Source organism: Lethenteron reissneri, chromosome 22 (assembly GCF_015708825.2).
Source record: "Lethenteron reissneri isolate LAM-NWPU_2019-01 chromosome 22, ASM1570882v1, whole genome shotgun sequence".
Lineage (NCBI taxonomy): Eukaryota > Metazoa > Chordata > Hyperoartia > Petromyzontiformes > Petromyzontidae > Lethenteron > Lethenteron reissneri.
The window spans coordinates 1,368,213-1,392,668 of record NC_083800.1 but is presented as its reverse complement, the minus strand read 5'-3'; the positions used below and the strand labels follow the sequence as shown (position 1 = coordinate 1,392,668).

At 47.9% G+C, this 24,456-nt stretch overlaps 2 protein-coding genes across 3 annotated transcripts in view; one reads left to right on the top strand and one right to left on the bottom strand.

Moving 5' to 3' along the window:
• The window catches only part of KIF20B (kinesin family member 20B), a 37,556-nt gene extending 25,575 nt beyond the window's left edge, over window positions 1–11,981 (bottom strand). For both annotated transcript variants that reach the window (XM_061556190.1, XM_061556191.1), the window contains exons 1-15: window positions 11,838–11,981; window positions 10,101–10,251; window positions 9,752–9,850; window positions 9,458–9,574; window positions 8,947–9,085; window positions 7,819–8,003; window positions 7,206–7,296; window positions 6,656–6,880; window positions 5,827–5,938; window positions 5,101–5,172; window positions 4,358–4,507; window positions 3,540–3,705; window positions 1,962–2,246; window positions 656–792; window positions 91–271 (exon numbers count right to left, since the gene is read on the bottom strand). In XM_061556190.1, coding sequence (XP_061412174.1) covers window positions 91–271; window positions 656–792; window positions 1,962–2,246; window positions 3,540–3,705; window positions 4,358–4,507; window positions 5,101–5,172; window positions 5,827–5,938; window positions 6,656–6,880; window positions 7,206–7,296; window positions 7,819–8,003; window positions 8,947–9,085; window positions 9,458–9,574; window positions 9,752–9,850; window positions 10,101–10,238 — 2,097 coding nt within the window. In that variant the 5' untranslated portion in view covers window positions 10,239–10,251; window positions 11,838–11,981. The remainder of the gene's footprint in view (window positions 1–90; window positions 272–655; window positions 793–1,961; window positions 2,247–3,539; window positions 3,706–4,357; window positions 4,508–5,100; window positions 5,173–5,826; window positions 5,939–6,655; window positions 6,881–7,205; window positions 7,297–7,818; window positions 8,004–8,946; window positions 9,086–9,457; window positions 9,575–9,751; window positions 9,851–10,100; window positions 10,252–11,837) is intronic.
• A 1,855-nt stretch (window positions 11,982–13,836) lies between these two features.
• Window positions 13,837–23,222, top strand: RPP30 (ribonuclease P/MRP subunit p30). Its single transcript, XM_061556189.1, has 11 exons — window positions 13,837–14,059; window positions 15,317–15,372; window positions 15,699–15,755; window positions 16,241–16,315; window positions 16,714–16,776; window positions 17,015–17,104; window positions 18,556–18,672; window positions 18,891–18,920; window positions 19,906–19,943; window positions 21,444–21,523; window positions 22,893–23,222. Exons 1-11 carry the CDS (start codon window positions 13,978–13,980, stop codon window positions 23,081–23,083), a joined length of 879 nt encoding a protein of 292 aa, XP_061412173.1. The 5' UTR covers window positions 13,837–13,977; the 3' UTR covers window positions 23,084–23,222.
• Window positions 23,223–24,456: the final 1,234 nt, after the last annotated feature.

Here is a 24,456-nt window from a genome sequence, read left to right as displayed (position 1 = left end):
CTCGCTGAAAGCCTCTCTGAGGAAAGTTCGGCGAGCATCCCCTCACGGCAGAAAGACGGTCGTCGCCATTGCCTGCTCCAATGTGCTCACCCTCAGCTTCTCCGTCTCGGCCTCCAGCCGCTCTATCGGCACCAGGTCCTTGTCAGCCTCGAACGTCTCCTGCAGTTCGCGCATCTCCCTCTCGTGGAACTGCTTCCACTTCTCCTCCAGCAGCTTGATCCGCCGCTCCCAGATATCCTCCATGTGCTCATGCGTGCGCTCGTCGTTCTTCCTGCCAGTGCACGCACGCGTAAACGCAAGGGTTGGCGGAGTCAAACGTCCCTAATTCCTGTTGATTTTGGGAAGCTTTTGCGGCTAGGCTTGTGACAATGGAGTGATTCAGCAGAGGTTTTCGCAGCCACTTACACTGTACGTGCAAGTGTGACTTTCTGGGTTTGAAAAATGAAAAAAATTCAATGCAACTCATAAAGATGCCTGGATGGATCAATTGTTTATGATTTGTGCAACATATCTGCTAAATATTTGCTTTGGAAAAAAATTACACCGAGCATACAAGGCAAAAAAATGGTCTCATAGTCAACCCAAAGTGGTGATAATTTATCACATCTCTTGGGCGAGGAGTAAACGTATCGTCGCATGCCTATTAAGAGCAAACCTCTGTTGTTCATCCAGGTTGGCCAGGTACTGGAGGTGACCGGAGATCTCCCCACGAATCCTCCACTCGTCCAGTTTCCTGTCCTCACGTTCCTTCTTCAACTCTTCTTTCAGCCGCTCCACCTCCATCTCCCGATCCTGCCACGGTAAGAAAACACATATACAGGTATATTCTTAGGTTTTTTTCGGTAAAGTCACGTAGGTACCTCGTACGCAGCAGCGTACGAGGTACGATACTGTATGTTGGGACGCTGTCGGGATGTACTGTACGCATCTCCCGCCTTGTGTGATGCCTCACTCTCACCAGCGGTCGACGGAGTTAAGTTGTCACGGTGTTAGCGCGTGTATTTTTTTCTGTTTTTTGTTTGACGGCTCGACTGTAATGATTCCAAACATGGAAGAAACCGGTATGCTGTAGTGCCATTCTCATACTGATGTCGACTAAAATATGTATATAATTGAATGATTTTTAGACGGACATATAAAACAGTGTGGGGATGTCATGTGATATACATGACATGGTGTCTAAGGGTGTGTTTGCTGCTCAATAGCTGTTAATGGAAAATATTGTACCCATCTCATTTATTGAAAAGTGTTTGCATCAAATGTTCTTGTTCAAAATAGGGCACAACAGTGTACAATGAGATCTACAAATGCGAGTCAGTCGATATCTCTCTACTCTAGAGACAGGCTATTGGCTGATGGTTAAGCTTCAAATCTAGAATGATGGTTAAGAATTCACCATGTACACAGACATATATTATAATATCAAGAAAAGTGAAAACATTACAAAATACTAACAACCTATGGCAGGGCACGCCTGTAATCCACCACCGTGGAGGCGAGGGTTGATGGATCACACAAATGTTGTGAAACTCCCTTCCCGTGAGTGTCGAGGTTGGCATACCCTGGCTTGCCAGGAGATGGCAGTGCAACAAGTGATGACTAATATCCATCTATTCCATCTGCACAAGTGCATTTCCCATTCACTCGTGTGAGTTTTGTCCAGGTGCTCTGGTTTCCTCCGACATGTACAGCAACGTTAATTGGCCGATGACACCTTCAAATATAGGAGCACATAGTCTGGGGGGTGAATCTGGCACCGACTCGCCACCCGATCAGCAGTTACTCACGCCTGCAAGTCATTCCCTCTCTTCGGAAGCGAGCGAACACCGTGCACGCTCCAAGCGAATAACGAAAATTCATCCAATGGTCGGACAGAGGGTGGGTTAAACATTCCTAATTGTTATAATTTTCTACAAATCGCTTATATAAAATCTTCAACGTGATGAGTGTTGTCAACGTACATTCTCATCCAAATCGACTTCACTGCAGTTTTCATCGATGTCGCCGTCGATTCCTTCTCCCTCGCCGCCAGCCTCCTGGATGGGCTTCACGGCCGCTTTAGCGGTGGCGGCACTGGCGGCCGCCACTAGTTTGGCAATGGTGGCACGAGCGCACGCAACTGACGCCGTGCTATTGGCGCCCGCCCTGACCCGCTTCTCGGGGACAACGCCATCGGCTGAAATGATCATACTGGAGCAATCGGCTTGTGTGCGTTTCCCCAGACGATCCGGAAAGTGCGTCAGCACCTGCGGGAGGGAATGAGAGAGTAAATTCACACCACAGGAACAAGCGGGATGTTAATTGAAGGCCGTTAATGCCTTCCTGCACCAAATTGACGCCCACTGGGTTGTTATAGCTGTTGTACACCTGTGTCATCCGGCGCTTGAAGCAGACGGTTTGTGGTTTGCACGCAGATTGTGAAATCCCTAATCTTGCTGGCCAGGAGCTGGAAAAATATTTCTATTATTATTTCTATTATTTTTATTATTCATTTTTACCTACGTGACTTTACCGAAAAAACCTAAGAGTATGAATCCTTGCAGTCACGAAAGCTCAAATCTAGAATAGCCAGTGGGTTCGTGAAAAAACATACACGTGGAATTTTAATCGTTAGCCTTTTATGTGCGAGGTGGGTAATCTCCAAATTCTTCCAGGTTGCACACATAATGATCCTTCAAAAATAATAAGCCAAACATCCCAAAGCAGGGCCCTTTTGACAAAAAAAGAGAATTGAGACTCGGGAGGCTTTCCGGGGTAAATAAATCACATGTTAAATTCAGGAACCAGCAAGGAATTCAGGTCAGCCAGCAATTCGTCACACTGCATCCTAATGAGATGGATATTGCTTTTAGTTGGGATACGGATATGGAGGAGGTCACAGCTGTTTCCGATGGAAACACATCAAGTTTCGTCATTATCTTCCGTCTACACCAGGTGCGAGGCCAACGAGACAAAAATGTTTGGGTGCCAGCTGCACCTGAGCTTTGTCATGATCTACAGATGCCACTGCACATAATACATATATTATTCGCATGAGTAATATACATCATTTTTCCAAGGAAGACTTGGGTCACAAAACAATTAACATGCAAACAAATCGTTGAAACATCTAACATTGCACATCTGATATCGACAGAAACATTAAGCAATGACCATTAAACATTATCAATAAATTGACAATAAATTAATGATAAACAACAACACTGTATGAGTGTAAAAACTATCCAAAGTACCATGAATATACATTTTTGCCACAGAATACGATATAGTACAAAAGCAACTGCATTAATAATGATCAAGGAATTAATCCAATAAAAAAAAATTCAGAATGTTGTGTCTGTAAGTGAGTGAATGTGGGCACATGTGCGAACGCATGCGTGTAATTATCTGCATGCACTTGTGTCTGTATATGGGCACGCACGTGCCTATGTCTATGCGTGCGTGCCTGTATGTGTGCGTGTACGCGTGCGGGCGTGTACAACCGTGTGCATGCGTGCTCATAAGTGTGCATGCGTGTGCAAGCCGCGGTGCGACTTCACCTGTTTTGCGATTGCGGAAAAGCGCAGCACGTTGAGGTTCTCCGTGTACCAGGAGGTGCTGGGGTTGATGTTGACCACCATGCATGTTTTGCCCCTGCCCAAGAAGTAGACTTGGAAGAGCCGTGTAAGTTTGCTCTCCCTGAACGGCACCACACGGCTGTTCAGCCTGCGTTCGCACAATGCACGCAACATGCACGGCATTAGTCTGTGCATCTGTGTATCTCTCTGTTCGACAAAAAATTTGTTCAACACAAATTGTAAGTTTCGATTGTTAAGAAACAAATCGTGCACACACATGGATTATGTAACGCTTGTCAACATGTTTATCTTCGGAAGTAATTAGCAGTATGGAAGCCAAAAAGAAAAATGCACTAATTTGTACATTTTATTTTTGTTCTGCTATTTTATCACCTAATAGCAATGCAACTTTAGACTACAGATTTGTTACGAAAGTCATCAGGTGATGCACTGTTTCCTGACAGAGTTCTGAATAGGAATGTCATTGTCTCGTAAATAACACCAATGGCACAATACTATCATTGGGAAACCATTGTATTTCGTTTTGGTGGAATACCAATCTGCAGCTAGGAACCACAATATGAAATGCATATTAGTAGTTTTTAATAACAAAATAAAGTCTCAATGTGCTGCACTGCCTCTGATAAATTTCATTTTATTATCACAAATAAACCCGTATTCATTGAAACTGGTGAAGCAGTCTTCAGGAGTTCAACGGACAAAGATAGATACACATACAAATAAAATAAGCACACAACCCACAGCAACTTTATTAGACGTGGGGCGTGTGCAGAGCTCACCTGTTGGCCTGTTGGTTGAAGCGCAACGCCGTGATGCACTTGCCGAGCGCGAGCAGCGACGTGTTGATGTTGCACGCCTCCTGCAGCCGGTCGGCCACGTTATGCGTGCGGCTTGACCGCTCCGAGCCAGCCAGATCGCAGATCGAGAACCTGCGGCATTTCATGCCCGCCGTTAGCATGCCAACGTCACTTTTTTATACGAAGGTAAAGTGTACATTTACATCCAGAGACAGAGAGAGTGAACACATGCATACGGGGAACACAGGCTAAATACGTAACAAACTGTTTAGAACAGAAGGTGAGCTTGGGAAAGACGCATCGCTTTAACGGATGACGGTCGATGGTCAGGAATAATGATGGGAGTGACAGCCAAGAATGGGATGCCTCCGAGAGGACATCCTCCAAGAACTCAACGACCCAGGTATGGCTATAACATCAGGGGCAAGTGCCCCCTCCCCCCTTGACCAAATTGCATTGACAATAATTTTTTAGTAAAACAACCCTCATTACCAAGAACACATGGGAGGCCGTCATACAGCAGTGGACTTATAAAGGGCTTAAATTATTAGTTTTTTATTATTACAAAATTGCTAAATACACAAAAAAAACTGGACCCTTTAAGGGACGAATGTAACCTAGAAAACAATTGCAGCAAGAATGCTTATTTGCAATGCAATGTAATTTTTCATCATTGCTACCCTCACCTTCATTGAACATTTTTCCCTGTATCAATCAACACTCACTCGTTTATTGCGGTGACCTCCGGCTTAGCTCCCTTCTCGAGCCGAATGAGTCGGATAGTGAAGATGCTGTGGCTGTAAAGAAAACGTGGAAATACAAAGAATCGCCCGTTAACATATGACCCCACACGGGCGTTTCGTTGCCGACTGAGCTATCAAACTAGTTCAGAAATTCCCCCATGACAATGGTCCACTTCATAAATGCATTCACACGCGACCGACACAACTTGAAAAAAACTACAGGGTAGGCCTCCAAATCATCCTCAATGCATTTCATGTTGTCGCATCTCAGAAGATAAGCAGGGCGAGCCTGGTTTGTACTTGAATGGGAGATTACAAAAGCGCTATATAAAATCCTAGATAAGATAACCTGCGATTCAAGATCAAAATCAGAATCTGTATTCATACTTGAGGATTCCGATGAGCTATGAAGCTCTTTTTCACTTATGTCCAGTAGAATACCAGGTACTGTAGCCTTGGGCTAAAAGCTAGCCAGGAGATGGCAGAACAGCAATCGATATTAAATGTGTAGAGCTTGGAGAAGATACCCCCTCATACGTGTTTTCTCCAAGATCTTTAGTTTCCTCCTTCATAGTCAAACTCCCATTCGTCTATCTGGCCATCACAACAAAATAACCCTCCTGAAAGAGTCTTGAGACTCAATAATCTGAGCAAAAGGATTGAGTATTATTTTTCTTTTTCACCCTCCCACAGAATTACACACAGTACCTCCGGCTAGAGTTGAGGTTGAGCTTGGTGGAGGCGAAACTCTGGTTCTTCCGGCCGGCATTTAGAAGGGTCAGCACCTCAATGACATTGTGCACTTGAACCCACTTGATATCTGCAGATGCACACACCACCGGTAATACATTATGAGCAACTCGTTTTCTCAGTCTCATACGTGCAATCTCATTTGTAGTCTTAGCTGCCCGTCTCATATTTCGTTTATACCGTTATCTCATCTGGTACGTTTCATCCGTTGCAATCATGAGCCTAATGGAAAACATTGCAATAGAAAAAGGATTGATTCTTCCATGCACAATTCGATACGTGTATTGCAAGCCTCGCAACCAATTTTAACTCGACGAAGAATTGTACAGCTACCAACCTCACACGCTGCCAACAATTCCACTCACCGCACCACCACCACACCTCCTCACATTTTTGTTTTTATCCCAAACTTTTATCCCATGGAAGCGGATATCACAGGCGTACAGTACTTCAAAGATTCCGTTAAGTGACTTCTGGTCCACACATTATGGGTGAGCACTTTCCCACCCACCCTGCCAGAGATTAATGTCTGTTTCATGAGTCATAGCAATATATAAATTCCTAAAGTTGGAATTTAGCCATGTTAAGTATAGAACCAAGTTAATGCAATTCGTTTTTTATGCAGCCATCGGTGTGACGAGGCTGAGGCCATTGACTCGCTATTCTTTGGGAACCCGGTTTAATCACAGACTGCTGAAACGTACATTCCATCTGAGACTCTCAGCTGTGCCGGCTGAGCGCTTTGACCTTTGAGCCACCCGGCTGCCACCTCTCCCCATTCCTGTACCTTTTATGAAGGGGCCCTTGTGCTGATCCTCTGCCATGTGCAAGATGTGGCGCTGGGCCAGGCGTGTGGCCGGCGTAAAGTCAAGAAGGTCGTAAATCAGCTCATTGTAGATCTCGTAGAATGCCACCCACACAGAGTAGCTGCGCTCCTTTTCCGACGGCTCAAGGCTAACGCAGTCGCTGATGGCTTTGCGACCCTCCAGTTCGCTTAAGGACTGTGACGGTCCTGCAATAGACACATGAGCAGACACTTTTAGCAGGATGGTATTAGCAGACACTTTGATTGATACCTACACATTCCTCCTGAAAGCAGGCACTTTCTGGTAGAGCGTTTTACAGTAATGATTATTCAAATACATCCCTCTAAAAACCGTGCACTTTTAGCAATTATAGTAATTAAACTGTAACGTATTTATTCATAAAAGCTTCTCTGAGCGCGACGTTTTTTTTGCCAATTTTACTCCAATCACACTCACGTCGATCAGCCGAATCGTTTGCACTTTTCCTCCACTGCCATGTTCACAGTGAGAGTATAGGCATGGGTGACTTACCCCCACACATGATGGATTCCTGCAATGTCCCATCGGTGGACGTCAAAGATTTCCCATTGGTTTTGTCCAAGTCTAAAAGGCTGCGGTTTGCCTGCAAAGGAAGGTACAAGCAACTGAAAATTATAACAAAGATGCAAACCAAAAAAGACAGATTTTATATTTTAGCTACCTGTACTGTGTGTCCCAAGCTGTCCTACACAGGTTTGAAGCTTTGTTAATTAAAGTGGCAAGTGTTATTTGAACCGGTCCTATGGCCCTCATTCACCAACCAACACTGATCAGGGAGGTTTATGGTCATTTCCATGACCAATACAGCATGAGAGAGGACCCCAGTTTGCAGTGGAATGACAAAGGGCTGTAAACTAATCTTATATTTTCTTATTGTATGCAACCTATTTACATGAGCCCTGCAGCTATTAGATAGGATACCATTTAGCGCCTCGATAAACATTTTGATTCTTCAATCAAACAGAAATGTATCACATAGGTGGTTTAGCTTGAATTTTTCCACTCCTTATCAGGCTGTAGATTGATATAAATTCACCCGGACAGCATCTAACAAGCAACATTTGACCTTTGTGCTTTCAAGGACCCTTCTCCCTCGGGCTCCTACCTTCTTAGCGAGCGCGAGGAGCGCGCTCTGCGCCGCCTGTTCCTCCACTATGGTACGCGGGTCCAGGTGCAGCACCTCGGAGCTCCGGTATGGTTTATACTCAGGCACTGAGCACACGTGACCCTGCAAGCTGTTGAAGAGGAGGTCCAGGGTGCGGGGCAGAAGGCCCCCGTCCTTAACCGTGCCTGCCAGCGGACAGCAGAGGAACACAGTCAGGTGGTGTCTCCTAACACTTTCTAAGGTTCAACGTGTATCTGAATCACCTCTCCAGCGCTGGTGCAGTGAGTAGCACACAATGCTATGATCCTGATAACCTGGGTTTGATTTCTGGCAACAACTCGAATTAGTTACAAGTAATAATCTGAGCCAGACAATAACATGGGAGGAGGGGAGCACAATAACACTGATACAATAGGAACTTTTTCTTACTTGCTTTCCTTTTCCTTATATTCTCTTTGTCCTTCTATTCTCATTTAATTACATCTGTGCCATCAGAGCCATACAATGAGACAATGTGCCCATTCGGAAGTCGCGCACAGCAATGCATAGTCCCGAATGTTCAAAAATGGAGAAAGGGAAGGAAATCACTAAACTAATCCTGAATTCTCTTCAACGTCACCTTTTCTATCCACACACTAGAATATGTGTTTTCCAACATGCACTGATAAAGACAGAAAAGTTCAACACAGTCGAATTATCCTTTTTTCAGAGCTAGAAAAAGCTGAATAATGTGAAAAACTAAATTTTACATGATGGATCTTCTTTGTGGAGTCATTGGCCAGGTGGATGCATTCAAATTTACTCCACTTGAGAAGCCGTTTAATCACAGGTGGCTGAGAGCAAGATTTTAACACAAAATGTCAAGTGTCAGCTGAGTACTCTGATAAAGTATTAACGCCCTGAGCCACCAATACACTATGGTGGTCTTCGAAAGCCCTGAAATTATTAGTCCATTCCAAGCTGATACAATGATGGGCTATATAAAAATCAAGAAGCTTAGCATACAGTACACTCAGCACTAATGCAGCTTACGCAGAACCAATAACATGATAAGCAACGTTGGCTATGTACGGTGCAAAAAAACTTTAACATACATACACGATATCCACCATCTCCGCCACTGTGTACCTTGCACGGTGTAGGTCTTGCCCGAGTTAGTTACGCCATAGGTGAACACGAGGCAGTTGTTTCCCAGGAGGAATTCTTTCACGAGTGGCTTGACGGTGTTATCAAACACCTCTTTCTGGCTCACCTCTGGCCCATATACCTGATGTGCAAAATAAAAACAACATGATAATCACTGGGGCAACCCTTGGAAACATGCCTAAGGTTAAGGGGTAAACACGGAAGACACGCACCGTCAAAGGCATCTCGCGCTAAGTTCAAATTCGGTGCCATGTTTTTGTTTAACAAGCCACTGAAAAACATTTCTTATACATATATTGAAACAAATATTTACTGGATAGATCGTGTGACCTGGCTGATTTTTTTTTTATCAATCGCTTCCCGTTGGTTGTTTTTGGACTTCATGGAAAGACACAGAAAATGCTTGAATCGGTTTTAGAAAGTTGGTGGAAATGTGGGGTTCAAGGAACCTCTCTTGTGCATGTCTACCAAACTGCTGGCGGGGGGCACTCACGTGTGTGAAGCTGTATCGTTGTATTGTCTGTTCGATCCGATCCCCCTGCTTCAGGGAGAGGTTTTTATTCGGAACGTGCAGCAGGAGGTTTCCATCCCCTTCCACAACCACGCACGACTGCAACAATGTGTGAAACAATGCATTAAGAACACAATTGTCAGCAATTTAAAGGTGGAGTACAACAAAGCGATCACTGTGAAACCTTGTTAAGAAGTCCCCATTGCTTGCGTTTTCCACATCCATCACCTCATTTTGTAATAGGTACCACAAACATCTAGGAAACCTTTGACCAACCTCTTCCACAGCCTCGCTGCTGTTGCCGGAAACTCGCTTGATCCTGGCGTACACGCGCAGGTGCTCCCTCGTGTCCACATCTTCTGGCGGCGTATTCTCCTGTAGCGTATGCGGTCAAGCGTCAAACACCACAGGGTGTGAAACCAATGCTTTACCACCCAAAAGTGCCTTTTTTAATGACCTTGTGAAACAGAGAATACTGTATGATTGTTATATATTTTTACCAATATTAATCCAATCTTTTGTAAGTATGGTGTAAATTAGACACAGGACAGCAATTGTCCTGCAGTCTAGTAGTCGCGTGTGAAGCGACTGAAACTCTCATGAGCTACACAGCGTGTACACACACCGATGGGGAGATGACGGAGAACTCCGGGAAAAGGCGCCTGCGTTCGGGGAGGTATTCTATATCTGTTGTGGACTCCAAGACATTGTCAATGTCCTTGTAGGGCGACTCGACATAGCGGAAGGTCGAAGGGTTCGCCATCTCACTCAACAACCTTGAGGAAAGTTGAGCAAAAGCCAAAAGGGGAAAAACACATTAATAAGTGATCACCAGCAGCATCATAATCATCATAGCAAACCCACTTAAATATTTGCTTTTTAATGTAAGCCAGTCCTCGGCCATCATCATTAAAGCAAGCCTGATTGTGATGAGATGATCATCATGGCCACCAACACCATCACTCCCACCACATCATAAGGATTACCAGAGCATCACCACCAAATCATTATCCAATAATTATCTTCATCAATATTATCACATACTTGCTCAATGCTATCCGAACATTGTTCTTAAAACCTCTGATCCTACTGAAATGATAACTGATGCCCGAGAATGAGTCGCGAGTAGAAAATGAGTTTTCTTCAACAAGATACGACACTACATAATTTTATCTCTAATATAATTTATTTGTATTTAGTCATACATTTTGATTCAAGGGGTTGTCTTAATTTGTACTGAAAGGTAAACTATTAATACGGAAATTTATATCTGATCATGAAACGTTAAAAAATGAAATTCTCTGGACAACTGTTGGTTACTACATGTTGTTGTTGTTTGACTTGCATCCCACTGGAATTTTTGCACACAGCGTTGGTAATACGGTGCTTTTACTGGAAGTTTTTGCAGTTTTTTTCCTGGATTTTTTTGTTTGCGCGTAGTCACTTTAAGATGTTTTCTTGTTCATGTTTTTTTTGTTTGTTGCGGTTGCACACGATTCAAGAGCCGAATGGCTCACAGGGCTATACCAAATAAATGAAACTGAAAACGGAATGAATCTCTTGGTCTCTCTGTGTATGTTATGACGAACGGCCAACAGTCACCTCACGTGTTCCTTCGAAGGCAGCGTTATTGACCGATGTTGAGGAGTTTGTTTTATTTACAATCAGGTGAGATAGATTAAAACGATACAGGGGCACTATCAGCTGAAATTACACATGTACAGACGATCGCAGCGGTACTTACTCAACATAATTTAAAATCCCGAGATTAAACGTCTCTGTGCAAGGGTTATCCACTCTATCAATTGACGCACACATAGCAAACACGTAATGACGCGTATAGAAATATACAACATTTAACCTACACAGTATGCATTTGTATAATGAACAGCGGATAGCAATGCCAACACAACCGCGACTGCCACTCGTGTTATTTTTTTTTTTAAATCGCGGCTGCGAAGAGATCTTCACCCAGCAGTGGATAAAGGCCGGTAATCTGTACATCCCTTTGTCAATCGACTGCTAAATTAAATGTCCCCTCCTGAGGAGATTGTTTGAACAACTATACTTCACCACGCTGGACATTAGGCGGGTTGGAAACGCGTGAGTGATTATTATAATCGATTATTGTATTAGCAATCACAGCGAATACAGCGCCTTTCATTCATTTTCGAAGTATAAATACAATTGTTTCTCATGACAATAATGATTTTAATTGTGATTTATAAGCCGTTAACCCCGCTGGGGGCTTATCACAGAACCACGCTCTCCAGAAAGTAAAGTTTAGAACTTCGCCTCAGAACACAACAAAATCCCAACATTTTGTCAGCAAAATCTCACGATCGCACACTCATCCTCTTACCGCTTGGTGACGATCACTTTTTTTGTTTTCGTAAAATGTACACGACGTTAATATACTCTGCTTATCTCGATTAAAAAGGAATACATTTAAACCGAGGGGCCCTTTTCGCGCTAGTCCCGCTCGCGACTCCCGCGGGGCGAAGCGGGGCGGTGGAGCCGTTGGGCCTCAGCCGTTAGGTCGAGCAGCCAATCACAAGAGCGGAAGGGCGATGCTACTCGCCTCTGATTGGTCCTCGACGCACTGTCACGAAATTCAAAATAAATAAATTAACGCCTTTGGGAGGGCGGGGCTCCGGGGGAGGGAGGGGCTCCGCGGTGGGAGGGGCTCCGAGGGTGGGCGGGGCTCCGAGGGTGGGCGGGGCTCCGAGGGTGGGCGGGGCTCCGAGGATGGGCGGGGCTCCGAGGGTGGGCGGGGCTCCGGGTGGGAGGGGCCGCGAGGTTAAAGGCGCAGCCCTGAAATTTCTTACTCGTGCCGCTGCCGGGTGGACGGGCTCGCTAACTCGGGGAGCGGTGGTGCAGCGGTGAGCGCGCTGCGCCACCGGACCCCGGCGACTCGAGTTCGATTCCGGCTCACGGCCAACACCGGTGACGATTATTTGAACCGGTCATGGGAGTCGCCTAGGTCGACTCAGCCTCAAATGAGTACCTGGTGCGGTGTGTAAACATCGCCACTGTGGAGACAAAGGCGGCCGGGCGTGGTGTTGGCCCTCGTGTGCTGTGCCGATCTAGGTGCTACTCTCTAACAGCATTTGCACCAACAGTCCACACACAGTAATGTGACAGACATCAACAAGGATGACAACGCAAAAAGTTGGACTTTAGTTTGAAAATAAAGGCAGGAAGGCGTCAGAATCATTATTGTTTAAAATCACAGCGCTGGAAACTGAGAATCCAGAAGCAAAGAAGTGCAGTAGCCTGTGCGTGTGCGCTCAGCGTGGGCGGGTCATCATTTGATGAAAACGACCACCAAACCAGCGGTGGACGGTTATAAGTTCAGATCTAGATTTGAAGCTTTCGTGACTGCAAGGATTCATACTCTTAGGTTTCTTCGGTAAAGTCACGTTGGTAAAAATAAATAATAAAAATAATAGAAATAATAATAGAAATTAAATAGTAAATAACAATTATTTTATTTCTATAATTAATTTTTATTATTTATGTTTATAAGTTCAGCTCACCAGTATAGAAGACGTATAAAAGGGACTCAATAGCGAATGAGTTGGTAGCCTCGAGTCCTGTGCCGTCGTCGTCCACGCAATGTTTGGGTGTCGTTTGGAGGCGCCACGCCTCGTCGAGCCCAACCCCGCGTCGTGATTGGTTCATTTGAACCGTCACTTGTTGAAACCACGTGATTGCGCACGTTGCCCCCATTAAATGTAATAATATTTATATATTTGTTATTAGCGGTCTTGTCCAATGCTGTGCGATGCAGTTGTGCATGAACGACGCTACATATGTGACAAAAAGAGCTTTAAAGCTCATGGGATTCCTCCGCTGGAAATAAATATTCTGATGTTTAACACGTAGGAGGCTTTTGCCACCAATGTCATGCATAATATAGATTGTTTTTTTTGGGGGGGGGGGGGGATTAGATCGCGTAAATATAATTGTGTCTTTAAACCCGCCAACCACCCGACACAGCCAATTAATAAGGGTTGTCACGTAAACAACATGCCGACACACCGGTGTGCTGTACTAGTAACGAATCGGCATGTTCTGTTCACGTGACAACCCTTACTAATTGGCTGTGGCAGGTTTAACAACACATTTTATATTTCCGCGATCTAACCCAAAAAAAATTTGTGTAAAATATTCCGATAAATATAATTTTCAAAACGCGACCAACGGAATTCGCGGAAACCTCCTACGGCGAGCCACACGCGTGACGTGCTGACCCTGCGTCGGACATCTTACGTCGGGGAGCGGGAGAGAACGCCATTGGTCGAGACGAGCAGTGGCGTCACAGACTCCGCCCCGCCCTCCCCCCGCAGCAACAACGCGACGGGCATGCTCCCTACCTAAGATGGCCGCTTGAGGAGGCACGCGCGGCGAGAACAACACAAGCACCACCACGGCGGGGTCGCGATTCAAGACGCCAAAGCCGGCACGCTCGAAGCAACGGCGCGCACGAGATCACGGCAATGTCTGCCGAGCTGAACCTGACGGGGGGCGCCAACGCTAAGCCGCAGCACCTGCAGAGCGTCGTGGAGGCGGCAGCGAGGCGTAAGTGCGGCCCGGGACATGCGCCGGAGGCCACGCCGCACACGCGTGCCGAGCACACACGTGTCTGTACAGTGCACTGTACAGTAAACAGAGTGGGTCAATGTTGTTTCTTTGAGAACTTCAATTCTCGCGACCTACCACGGTACACCCCACCCCCCCTAGGGTTTATCCCCCACGTGTTCATCAACGGAACGCTAAAGTTGTTAGGCTTGTGAGTGAATTCCTCGCAAATTGGATAGCACCACTACGCTCTGAACCCGGGCCCACTAAGCACAGCGGGGTAAAGTTTAGCCAAACAACCCCCCGTGACCGACACGGCGTCGGGAAGTCCTTCATCCAGCAGTGCATCGTAGATCGGTGTCGTCGTTTCCGCCGCACGTGTTGTACAGTGGGTGACTTGCGACACGTGCGAGTGTGAATAGATGTGTCCGCCAACCGTCAGTCATGTGTGGCGTGTAAATGACTTGATGCGCATTTGAAAGGGGAAGGCAGATTACGGTGACGGTGAGATAAAGACGTTAATTACCCCTAAATGTAATTGTCCCTCGTATTAAAACAAGCTAACGGGGGGGGGGGGGGGGGGTGGGGACATATGCCCCTGAATAACTACATACTGTACACGATATCGTCCCAGTGTGTGCCCCACACCTTTCAGAGGCACTCAGATTCAAATAAAAGAGGTCACCATGGCCGAGTGTCGTCCATGTCAACCACATCGCCACCGCTTCCGTGTGCCAGATGCCAACAGTTGCACGGTCGAAATCGGTGCCAAATTGCATCGTTCCTGCCCAAGAAACTGCACGCAACCGTCGTGTATTCATCTCGCCCCGTGCACCAATCTCAACGCGGCAGCAGGCATCTCCAAATAGTTTGATGCAAACACAAGCCTCAGTCACCCCCCCACACACACCTTGTCACCTATCACTGCACCCCCCTCCCCCCACCTGTCTGGAGACCCAGAACATCGGTGTTTTATTGATCCTTAGCAGAGAAAATACATTGAATGATTTGTATCGTTATTAATGTAGGACGCTAGTTAAATATGTTGACATTTTTGCATCTTACCCCCCCCGCTCCCCCCTTGGGAGGCTTCTAAATCTTCCTCTGGCCACGTGTGGCCACGGACCTCATGGAATGAGGTCACGGACCGTACAGAATGGGGTCACGCGCAATGGGTTCCGCATCGCGCATTTAAGGAAACATTTTGTCTTTGTTTCATGTGTTTTGTATTTGCCGTGGTTTTACATTTTTTCCCAGTGGGATATTCAACCGTGGCCATCACAACCGTGGTGGATTTGAGTGTGAAGGGCCAGGTGGGTACGTCGCGGGCGCACGTGGCTTGAGATTTCGTTGGCACACGACACAAGGAAAATCACGACAACACCTACGATACATTTTTTATTCTGGCTTTTCGGCAATTTTTTCCAAATTGGTGGTCTCGGTGCCCTATCGCGAGATGAAGAAGCCATTCGGGGTGGGTGGAGGGGGGACTGGAGGTAACGACTGTGCCCCTTTGGCCTCACCGCGTGTGTGTGCGCGCCTCTGTCCTCCGTGACGGCGTGTATTGAGATTCCGGGCGAGTAGCGCGCCACAACGTTTTTCCCCTGTGTGAAAGCTCTGCTCGTGCGGTTCTGCACAGGAAATCAAGCGACCGCAGATCCCGCAGTTCCTCCTGGAGAATCCTCCAAAAGTACAGGTCCGTGATGGCACTCGCACGCGCCCACCGTCCTGGTGTAGCGGGGATAACCACACCTGAGCAATCGGTTGCAAAACTTGGTTGCATGCAACTGATATGTTGACGTCGTTGTGACCGGTCGCGAGCAGCTGTGCGACCGCTCCACCCTTCTCAGCGATTTGCGGCGACGTATATCATCGCTTGCGAGTATGATTGGTGGTGACGGTCCTGAGTGCGCTCTTTCATTTCCTCATTGCACAACCACTCGCTCAGACGCGGACAATGCAGTTGCAGGCGATTGCATTGCGTGATTTGGGGAACGATTTGGTTGTGCAGCTTATCGCTCAAGTGTGTACCCGGCGTGAATGTGAAATGAGCTACCTGCTGGCCTAGCAACACGATGCTAACTATCTTCGTTCTTGTCTGTAATTAGCCTTGCGGTCCCTTTGGCTGTGTTGTTGTTGGTGGAGGTGGTGGTGGGAGCTAACTCATGCGATGTTTTTCAGGGCTCAGGAAAACCCTTGAAGATCCTGACGCGGCTGACAGCTATCATCACAGACCCGTCCCATGGGAACAAAATGGTAAATGTGTTTTTGTTCGTACAATTTTTCATGAATTGTTATATCGGTTTGCAGGCTCTTTATAAATGGTAGGGCTCATGTGGCCACAGGGCATATAAAATTAAGTTGTGTCTGCCAACCGGTGGTTTAGGTTTGAGGGTTATGGCCAGCATTACTTTGGGGGGGTTATGGTTTAAAATGTAGGTTTTAAGGTTTAGAGATTAGCGTTTAAGGTTAACCTGCTGGAGGTTTTTTTGGCGGACGCCTCTTATAAAAAATGTTAAATCGGAGGCTGCATTTGGCCCACGGCCCATCGGTTCCCCAGCCCTGTTGTGGACGGCGTGCGTTGTTCACGGCCGATGGCTCGGCAGAATCACGAGAGCTCCGTGCTGACGAGCACGCCCGTCTGTGTTGTGCAGCGCACAGGTCTGGAATGCTACGACATCATTGCCGTGATGCCCAAGTCGGAGAAAGTGTTTCACGTGAGTGTGTTTGTTATTGGTGCTCATTAAAAACGCTCGGGCGAGAGCTTGCGGAAATATTTATTCCGCTACATCTCTCTCGCTTCTCTTGTATGTCTCTCTAATCTGTATCTATTTATCTCGGCGGGCCAATATCTCTCGGGGGACCACTCCAAGAGCTGGCTCACTGTGGGGTGGGTGGCCGCCAGTTAAAACAAACCTGTTTCTCCAACGCGCGTGTTTCCGTGCCGAACACCAGATGGCGTGCATGGATCTCGACGTGGACATCATCGTCATCGACGGCACGGAGCGCCAACCGTTTTACTTTCGCCACCCGTCCGTCCGAGGGGTGAGGGCAGACGCGGATGTTCTCTCCCTCTCTGATTGGTCGCTGTTGCTGCTGCTGCTGCCTTCATCGGGATCCAAAGATCGCTCCAAAATGAGAGATTTTTTTTTTTTTTACAAAGCAACAACAGAAAAATTGTTGCCACGACAGTCGCTCACGCTTTCCCTCTTGAGAGCCAACATAAGCAGAAATGTCTTGTGCGCCTCTGCATGTAAATGAAAATATTTTTAGTCCATCCTGTTGGCTTTCTTTGGGCGAGAATCAATCTGTTGTTGATCTGAAAACGTTGCATCGGGTAGAAGTGAAAACGGGCGGCTCGGCAGACACGCAATTGTCGCGTCAAAAACACTTGCGCTGGCGAGGCTGAGAGCGTGGGTTTGAGACCTGGTTTCATCCACCAGCGATTGCGCCGAAATTCTCTAATGTCCCATCACCTTTCAATACCATTAGACATTGAGCATCAGTACCTAAATGGTGGTGCACGCCTGATCCACTGTGGCGAGATGTTAACGACCTCGCCTGGTATGGAGGAGGTTGTGGGTTCGATCCCGACCCTGACGCCTGCTGTATATTAGGAGTTTGCATGTTCTCCCCTTGGACGCGTAGCAAGTGTTTTTGATGCATCCTCTGGTTTTAAATTTGCACGTGATAGCCAGGTCGCTTCTGAAGAAGAGCTATATAGCTCAGTGGGCCTCACTTGGTAAAATAAGAATACTTTAGTCATCCAGCACTTTGGAGGCGAGGGTGGGTGGTTCACGTAGATTTTTAAATTCACAAACCTGCTGGGCTTTGAGAAAGCCAGGAGATGGCAGTAGAGCAAGGGTATTGAATGATATCTGTGTGGAGCTTTGTTATCCCTTCACACACTTGGTGGGTTTTCTCCAGACGCTTTCATTCATTTCCGCATGAAGCCACTCCTTATTTAAAAAGGAATTCACCAACAATCTAAAATGTAGCAGGAACCTCCCAAATGCGAGTCTTGAGGCATTGTTATTGTTACTAACATCGAGAATTTCTCCCGGCCTCTTGAGTTCTCACCCGGTTAAATAAAACTCACAACTGTTGTACCTGTGGCACACCACAGGACAGGGAGTAGAGTCGAGGATGTTTTATTTCTATATATTAAAAAAGGAGCTGCAAAGGGAAGAGAGAAGAGACAGAATGGGAAATTATACGGAAAGGATAGAAAAGCAACGGAGAAACGGGAGCAAAGGTTCAGGAGAGATGAGGATTGGGAGCAAGAGGCTACATGAGGACCTCGACGCTGCTGCATGGAAGAGGAGCAGTATCTGTCTTCACAGAGGGGTGGGGGGGGGCAGGAGAAGGGAGGGGTTCAGAGTAGATGGGCGGGGGGGGTGCCCACACAGAAGTCACGTGATTTAAGCGAGGCTCGAGCTGATGTCGAGAGTCGAGCTTGAAACCGGCAACCCACGCGTCGCCCCGTCGGAGTGCAGGCCATCGCGCGCGGCGTGTTCTTCGAGCTGTCGTACTCGCCCGCCGTTCGCGACGCTGCCGCACGGCGGAGCACCATCTCCAACGCGCTCAGCCTCACGCTGGTCTGCAAGGGCAAGGTGAGCGAGCTGAGGGTGCCCACATTTCACCCCACCGTGGCTTTAAATAATTGTTTTGTGACATGGGGCAAAGACACGAAGTGAAATGCGTGTTTGAGCCTTTGTCATGTATGTTGCTCGCTGCTGGGGAGCGTGGCTTTGGGGAGAAAGAGAGATAATGAGCTTGATTGGTGTTGAGGAGGGCCACGGGATGTTACAGAGCTCTGTTTGTTTTTCAGAATGTCATCATCTCCAGCGGCACCGACAACGTAAGTCATCGCTTCCATGCGTTTGTCTTACGTTTGATTTATTTAAAGGCAGACGAAAGCCAAAACACACAGCTCTTACCTTGGACATACACAACACACTCATCACACCCCGTCCCTGCGGACCGCAACGTCACATTATTTATGATTACAGCTTGACGTAGTTTACAGAATTATTAAAAGTCACTTAGTGAAATGACCTTTGCGTTATTATGCATTATTAACGCATGGTGACATCAGCTTCACAGCCGTAAATTGCGACCGGAATTCAGCTTCGTAACATCTCCATTATATGGATGAGTGATGACATCGTTGGCAAAAAAACTGACGAAACATTGTTTGATCACAGCTGAAATTTAGACAAATTAATCACAAAATGAAATGTGATGCGATGGGGTTTTTGTTTTGTGCGTTCATTGGTGATCAGGATAGCATCATCGGCGCACTAAGCTTGGCAAGCCTCTTGAACAACAGGCAACTGAAATCCAGATTTGATCCCAGGATCTCAGCGGTGCTGGCTCAGTGTCTCTGACCTCTGACCTCCGAGCCATCTGGTGACCTCAACCAACGAGCTTTTGCTCTTTAATTTAGTGAGCTGCAGAATAGCGTGGCCTGCGGTTTAGTCATCGGTCGTTGGATGTGAGAGTACGGAATGAAGGAAGAATTCACCTCCCCACCCTGGCAATTCCTTGAATTTTTACGATCGTCATGAGACTGACAGTACAAGATGGACAATTCAGACGAGGTGGAACCACGAAGGCAACACGAGGCGGACAATACGTCGCAAATGAGACGTTTGGAATTAAGCAAAAAAATATTTTCCATTTGAATCGAATCATGGCCTCGAATCGTGCACGAATGTCTAATTGTGACATTGCAGAGGGGCTAAGTCGATGGGAGCCTGTTCAGTGAGAGATTTGTGGCATCATGCGTGAGTTACTGCCGTCTTTGTCGCTCACTGTGTTTTTGTGCCCCTCTTGTGAAACAGCCGCTCTATCTACGAGGACCCTATGATGTCGCCAACCTGTATCCTTTCGCACAGACGCTGTTTATACACCCCACCCTCTCCCATAGCCTTAATTGGATTTTGAGGCACTCGCTGTTAAAGAGCATAGATTGAGGTTAGAATGGGGGTGGTGTGTGCCTACAATTGCCCACGCCAGGCCGCTTTTCCCCAGTGCCGATGTTTACACCCCCGTACCAGGAACTAATGTAAGGCTGGTCCGGCCTACGAGGACACTCAGTATATTGGCAGCTATCTCCGTCTACTGACGTTAAACGCTGGGCAGAAACCAAACTCGGCTCGCCGGGTTCGTGACGCAGTGCGGTCACCAGCGCTCTGCCCCAGTGTGAGGAAGCAAGGAGGCAAAACAATGCGCTTGTCCCGAGCGTAAGGCTTTTTAATCGAGGAGGAGTTTTTTTTCTTATCTGCAAGATCAGAAGCTCCGGGGCAGGGGGGGGCTTTCCCACCTTAAGGGACAACTGTCGCCACGTGCTGTTATCTGCGGAGATAACAACACGCGTATGTGTGTGTATACACAGCGTTTGTGGAGCGCATTTGCCCCCCTCAGGCTGTTTATGACTCAGACGCGTGATTTGTTTTATTCAGAGCTCTCCCCGCCGTTCCGAAATAGAGATGCCGGCTGTGTGTGGAAGCACGAGTTTTGAGAGCGACGTTCCAATTCCTGTGGAATCTGGTCTTCATGCGTAGGAGTCAGTGCTGGAACAAAGCGTGCCCCTCTCCCCACCCCCGTCCCCTCCAACACCTCCACGCTTCTCCGCACAGACAAAAACGCTCGGGACAGACTCAGGATGAAAGCACGCAGCGATGACATTATCAAAGGAGCTCGTGCATGTGTAGCGTTGAAACCACCACGTGAATTGACAGCAGGCGTGCAACAAATCTCCAATTCACACCACCATTCGCTAAGTCTCCCCCAATGCCTCCCAGGGCCGGAGTTTGAACCAGGCCCCGGCTCCAGCTCCTCCCGCTGCTGTTGTGCGAGCAGCCACCGTAACGACGATTCAGCCCGGCACCTCCCCAAGTGCGAGCCGCGGCTCGAAGCCCGGATCCCGGCGGTGCTCGCCCAGTGCCTCGAACTGCTGAGCCACCCGGCCAGGGTCTGAACAAGTCCTCCCGTGCTGTGAGCTACTGATTAGCATGGCCTGTGGTTTTTTTTCTTCGGATGAATGAGATTTGGTAAAGGGAGCAATTCTTGCCTGGCAGAGATTTCGATTAATTGGGTGACGTGGTCAGAATTAAATTTGTGAATCCTATTTCCTCTGTTTTTTGACATCTCGTTTTGCGCAGTTCTGTTTGCGTCGTTACGCCAAGCGTAACGGTAGCGTAACGGTAGCGTTCCGCGTGATTTATTGATGGGATCGTCGTAATCATGATAGCGACGATGTTGACTCATGATCGATAATAGCGAATATATATATATAATGATGGTGATGACGTCCTGTCAGTTCTGCTGCTCGTCCGCACGCCCTTGGCCTTTGACCTTGCACCCCTGTGGTGGCTAGCGCCCTGCTGTTCGGCCTGTCGGAGAGCGAGGGGAAGAACGCCGTCTCCTCCAACTGCCGTGCCGTCATCATCCACGCAAGTTCGTACCGCCTCTCCCGCCCTCAGAAACCTCATCGCCTGCCCTCAAAAACCTCATTGCTCCGCCCTCAAAAACCTCATCGCTCGCTTTCAAAAACCTCATCCTTGACTTCCGTCTGTCCTCTTCATCACCATCACTGATTAATGATGGCACAGCCAACTCGAGATTCCCTGCGGTAGTGCGGGGGAGGAGAGGCCCGGACCTCAAGACAACACGGATTACACAGCGAGCACAGGGTCGGCCTAGAGAAGCACACGCATCACTTGGCTGTGTTCCATGGGCGTGAAGACGTAGATTGGTCTCGCCTGTGCCTTTGTGATTGTTCAATTTTAGAAAAGTAGATCTTGACTTAAAGCTTTCGTGACTGCAGGAATTAATATTCTTGGGTCTTTCGGTAAAGTAGTTTTATTTGAACCTATCTGCATGACTTTATTAAAAAACCTACGAATTTTTTTAAAGTACTTGATGTTTAATTGTTACCTTAAGGCTCACGGATATTGTCATTTTGAAAGAGTCAACAAACGAGACTAGACAGCAAAGGGGACGAAGCGAACGAGACGACACAGCCGACTCGGGACAGTCAAACAGGCACGACAGACCGACGATTAGCTGGCACGGTTGGCTACGTAGGGTGCGAAAGAAGTTCTACGTACATACGTACAAACGAGACGCAAAGACGGAACAAGCGAGAGACGGTGCCGCACCCGTGAAGAAGAACGTACTGTCCACACGACGCTAACCGGACAAACGAAACAGACGACCAAATGCACCGCCATACAGTACGATGAGACGAACACCACCCGGCAGATGTTTCCATCAAATAAGAGCCCAATTTCTCATCACGAGCGTTCACCGATTTGCCAGGTTTGAAGTCGTCGCGCGTTTAAACGATAGGCGGCGGTAAAGCTGCAGCCCTGCAACTGCCCGCTGTCGCTGACAGAGAGGGCCTCCGCTTACACAGGGGCCTAGGCGTGTTGGGGCAGGCGGGAGTTACCCACACTTTACCCCACCGCGTGCGCCCTGCCGATTGACCGCTGTTGAACCCATTCACACCGCTGGGTGGACAGGCGGTGTGGGGGTGGGGATTTAGGCAACTTTGTGGACGTCTGTGAAAGGGAGCCAAATAGCTCATCGGGTTCTTCCAGTCTTATCGGAGATTTTGAACTTCCGCCGTTGTTTCAACTGCCGCGCCTGGAGATGGTAATCAAACTGGCGATCTCTACTCTGCAAGTCGAGCGCTGCTGACCTCTACCCTGCTGAAGCAGCATGTTTAATAATAATAGACGGTTTTTTTATTTATGCCGCTACGTTTCCTCCTGACGTAAAGCTCCTGATTTATTGCTTTGTGGTTTTGTTTTTTTATTCCAAGAAACGAGGAAGATGGCCAAGGGCGTCATCCTGACGGAGAGACTCGGTGACCCCGGCGGAGGGGAGAAGGACGCCAAGTCGACCATGGAGGCGAAGAGAGGGGCGGACGAGGTGGAAGAGGTAGCGGCGGCGGTGGCAAAAGACGAGGGGGTGGAGGAAGGACCTGCAAAAAAGAAATCTCGGAAAAAGTGACAAGCTTGGAGCAATTTCGCCACGTCAATCGCGTGACGCGAGAAGAGACGACCCAAACAAAGTGTTCTGTTTATGACTAAACAATGACCGATGATACAGTGGAACATTTTTTTAATTTAATAAATTCTTTTGTACTTCTTCCCCTGATTTATTTTAGTTTTGTACCAGTCGTGCCATCGGCGTCGCGTTGTCACGAAGCGTGGTCTCGGAAATCTCACGCAGCGGCCCCCGTTGGTGTTGTTTCGTGGGTGGCCCGCAGAAGCGGATATCTCGGAGCTACTGCTAAGATCCCCTTTTTCAAGCGACCACCGGTCCACACGCAGGCACCGTCCCACTCGCTGTGCGTACGAGAGTGACGTTTGTTGCGCGACAAGTCGTCATATCCGCATTTTGTTATTGTCAGAGCTGTCCAAATTAGGTGCGGAACCAAAATTGAACGCACAGTCGCTGATCGCCGGGCTGAGGCCATCGGCTCACTACAGAGCGACAGTTTTAAAACTTCTGTAAATATGAAAGTACCGGTTTTCACCTTTCAATCCCCCCGGGTCTTATCCAAATAGCGAATTCCTACGTCGGCACCGCGAGTCGTGACGTGTCCGTGGTGCTCTCCAAGAGCTCTCTAGACCCCCCCCCCCCCCTGTCTTGCAGAGGCTCTCCCGCCAGTAGAGCGCTCCCCTGCAGGGTGTTTAGGCCTACTCTTCCACACCGGTCGTGACGTCCTGGAAGTGTAAATACAAAATAAGCTGCTTGGTTTTGTGTGTGTATTTCGAGGGTTGAGTGTTTCCTTCATTAAATGACGGCTGTGTGTGCAGTTCCTTCCCGACGTGGTTTCCGCTCTCATCTTTAAAGCGACGTTTGTTGTCAACTTCAATCCGTGCGGAGCTGCGCGCCGCACTCGGTAATTGTTGTTATGTTGGCGGGGGAGCCGATGGCAACCCTGGGCACCGGTCGGAGACCCGGTGAATACCCGGCCGCCTTTGTCTCCCTTGTATAAACATTTACACTGTGCCGGGTACTCGTTTGAGGCTGAGTTAACCTAGGAGAGGCACCTCCGATTAGCACGTTTGGCTACGTACGGTGGGAAAAGAGTTGAACTCGGGTCAGCGGGGTTCGTGGCGCAGCGTGGCGCTAACCACCACCCCTCCACCGGACGAATGAACAACACGGCAATACATTTCACTCGTGAACAAATGTCGAAATCGGTTAATGACACAACAGGCGTCTGAACATTTCTGCATTTAGGGGGGGCGGGGACTGCGCCCCCCCTCCCCGTCCTGCCCGGACTTCTCCCGGCCTGGTGTCTGAGAAAGTCTGGACCCCTGAGCATCCTCGCGGGAGATCTCCAGTGTGGAGCGCGCCGTCTCCCGCGCTCC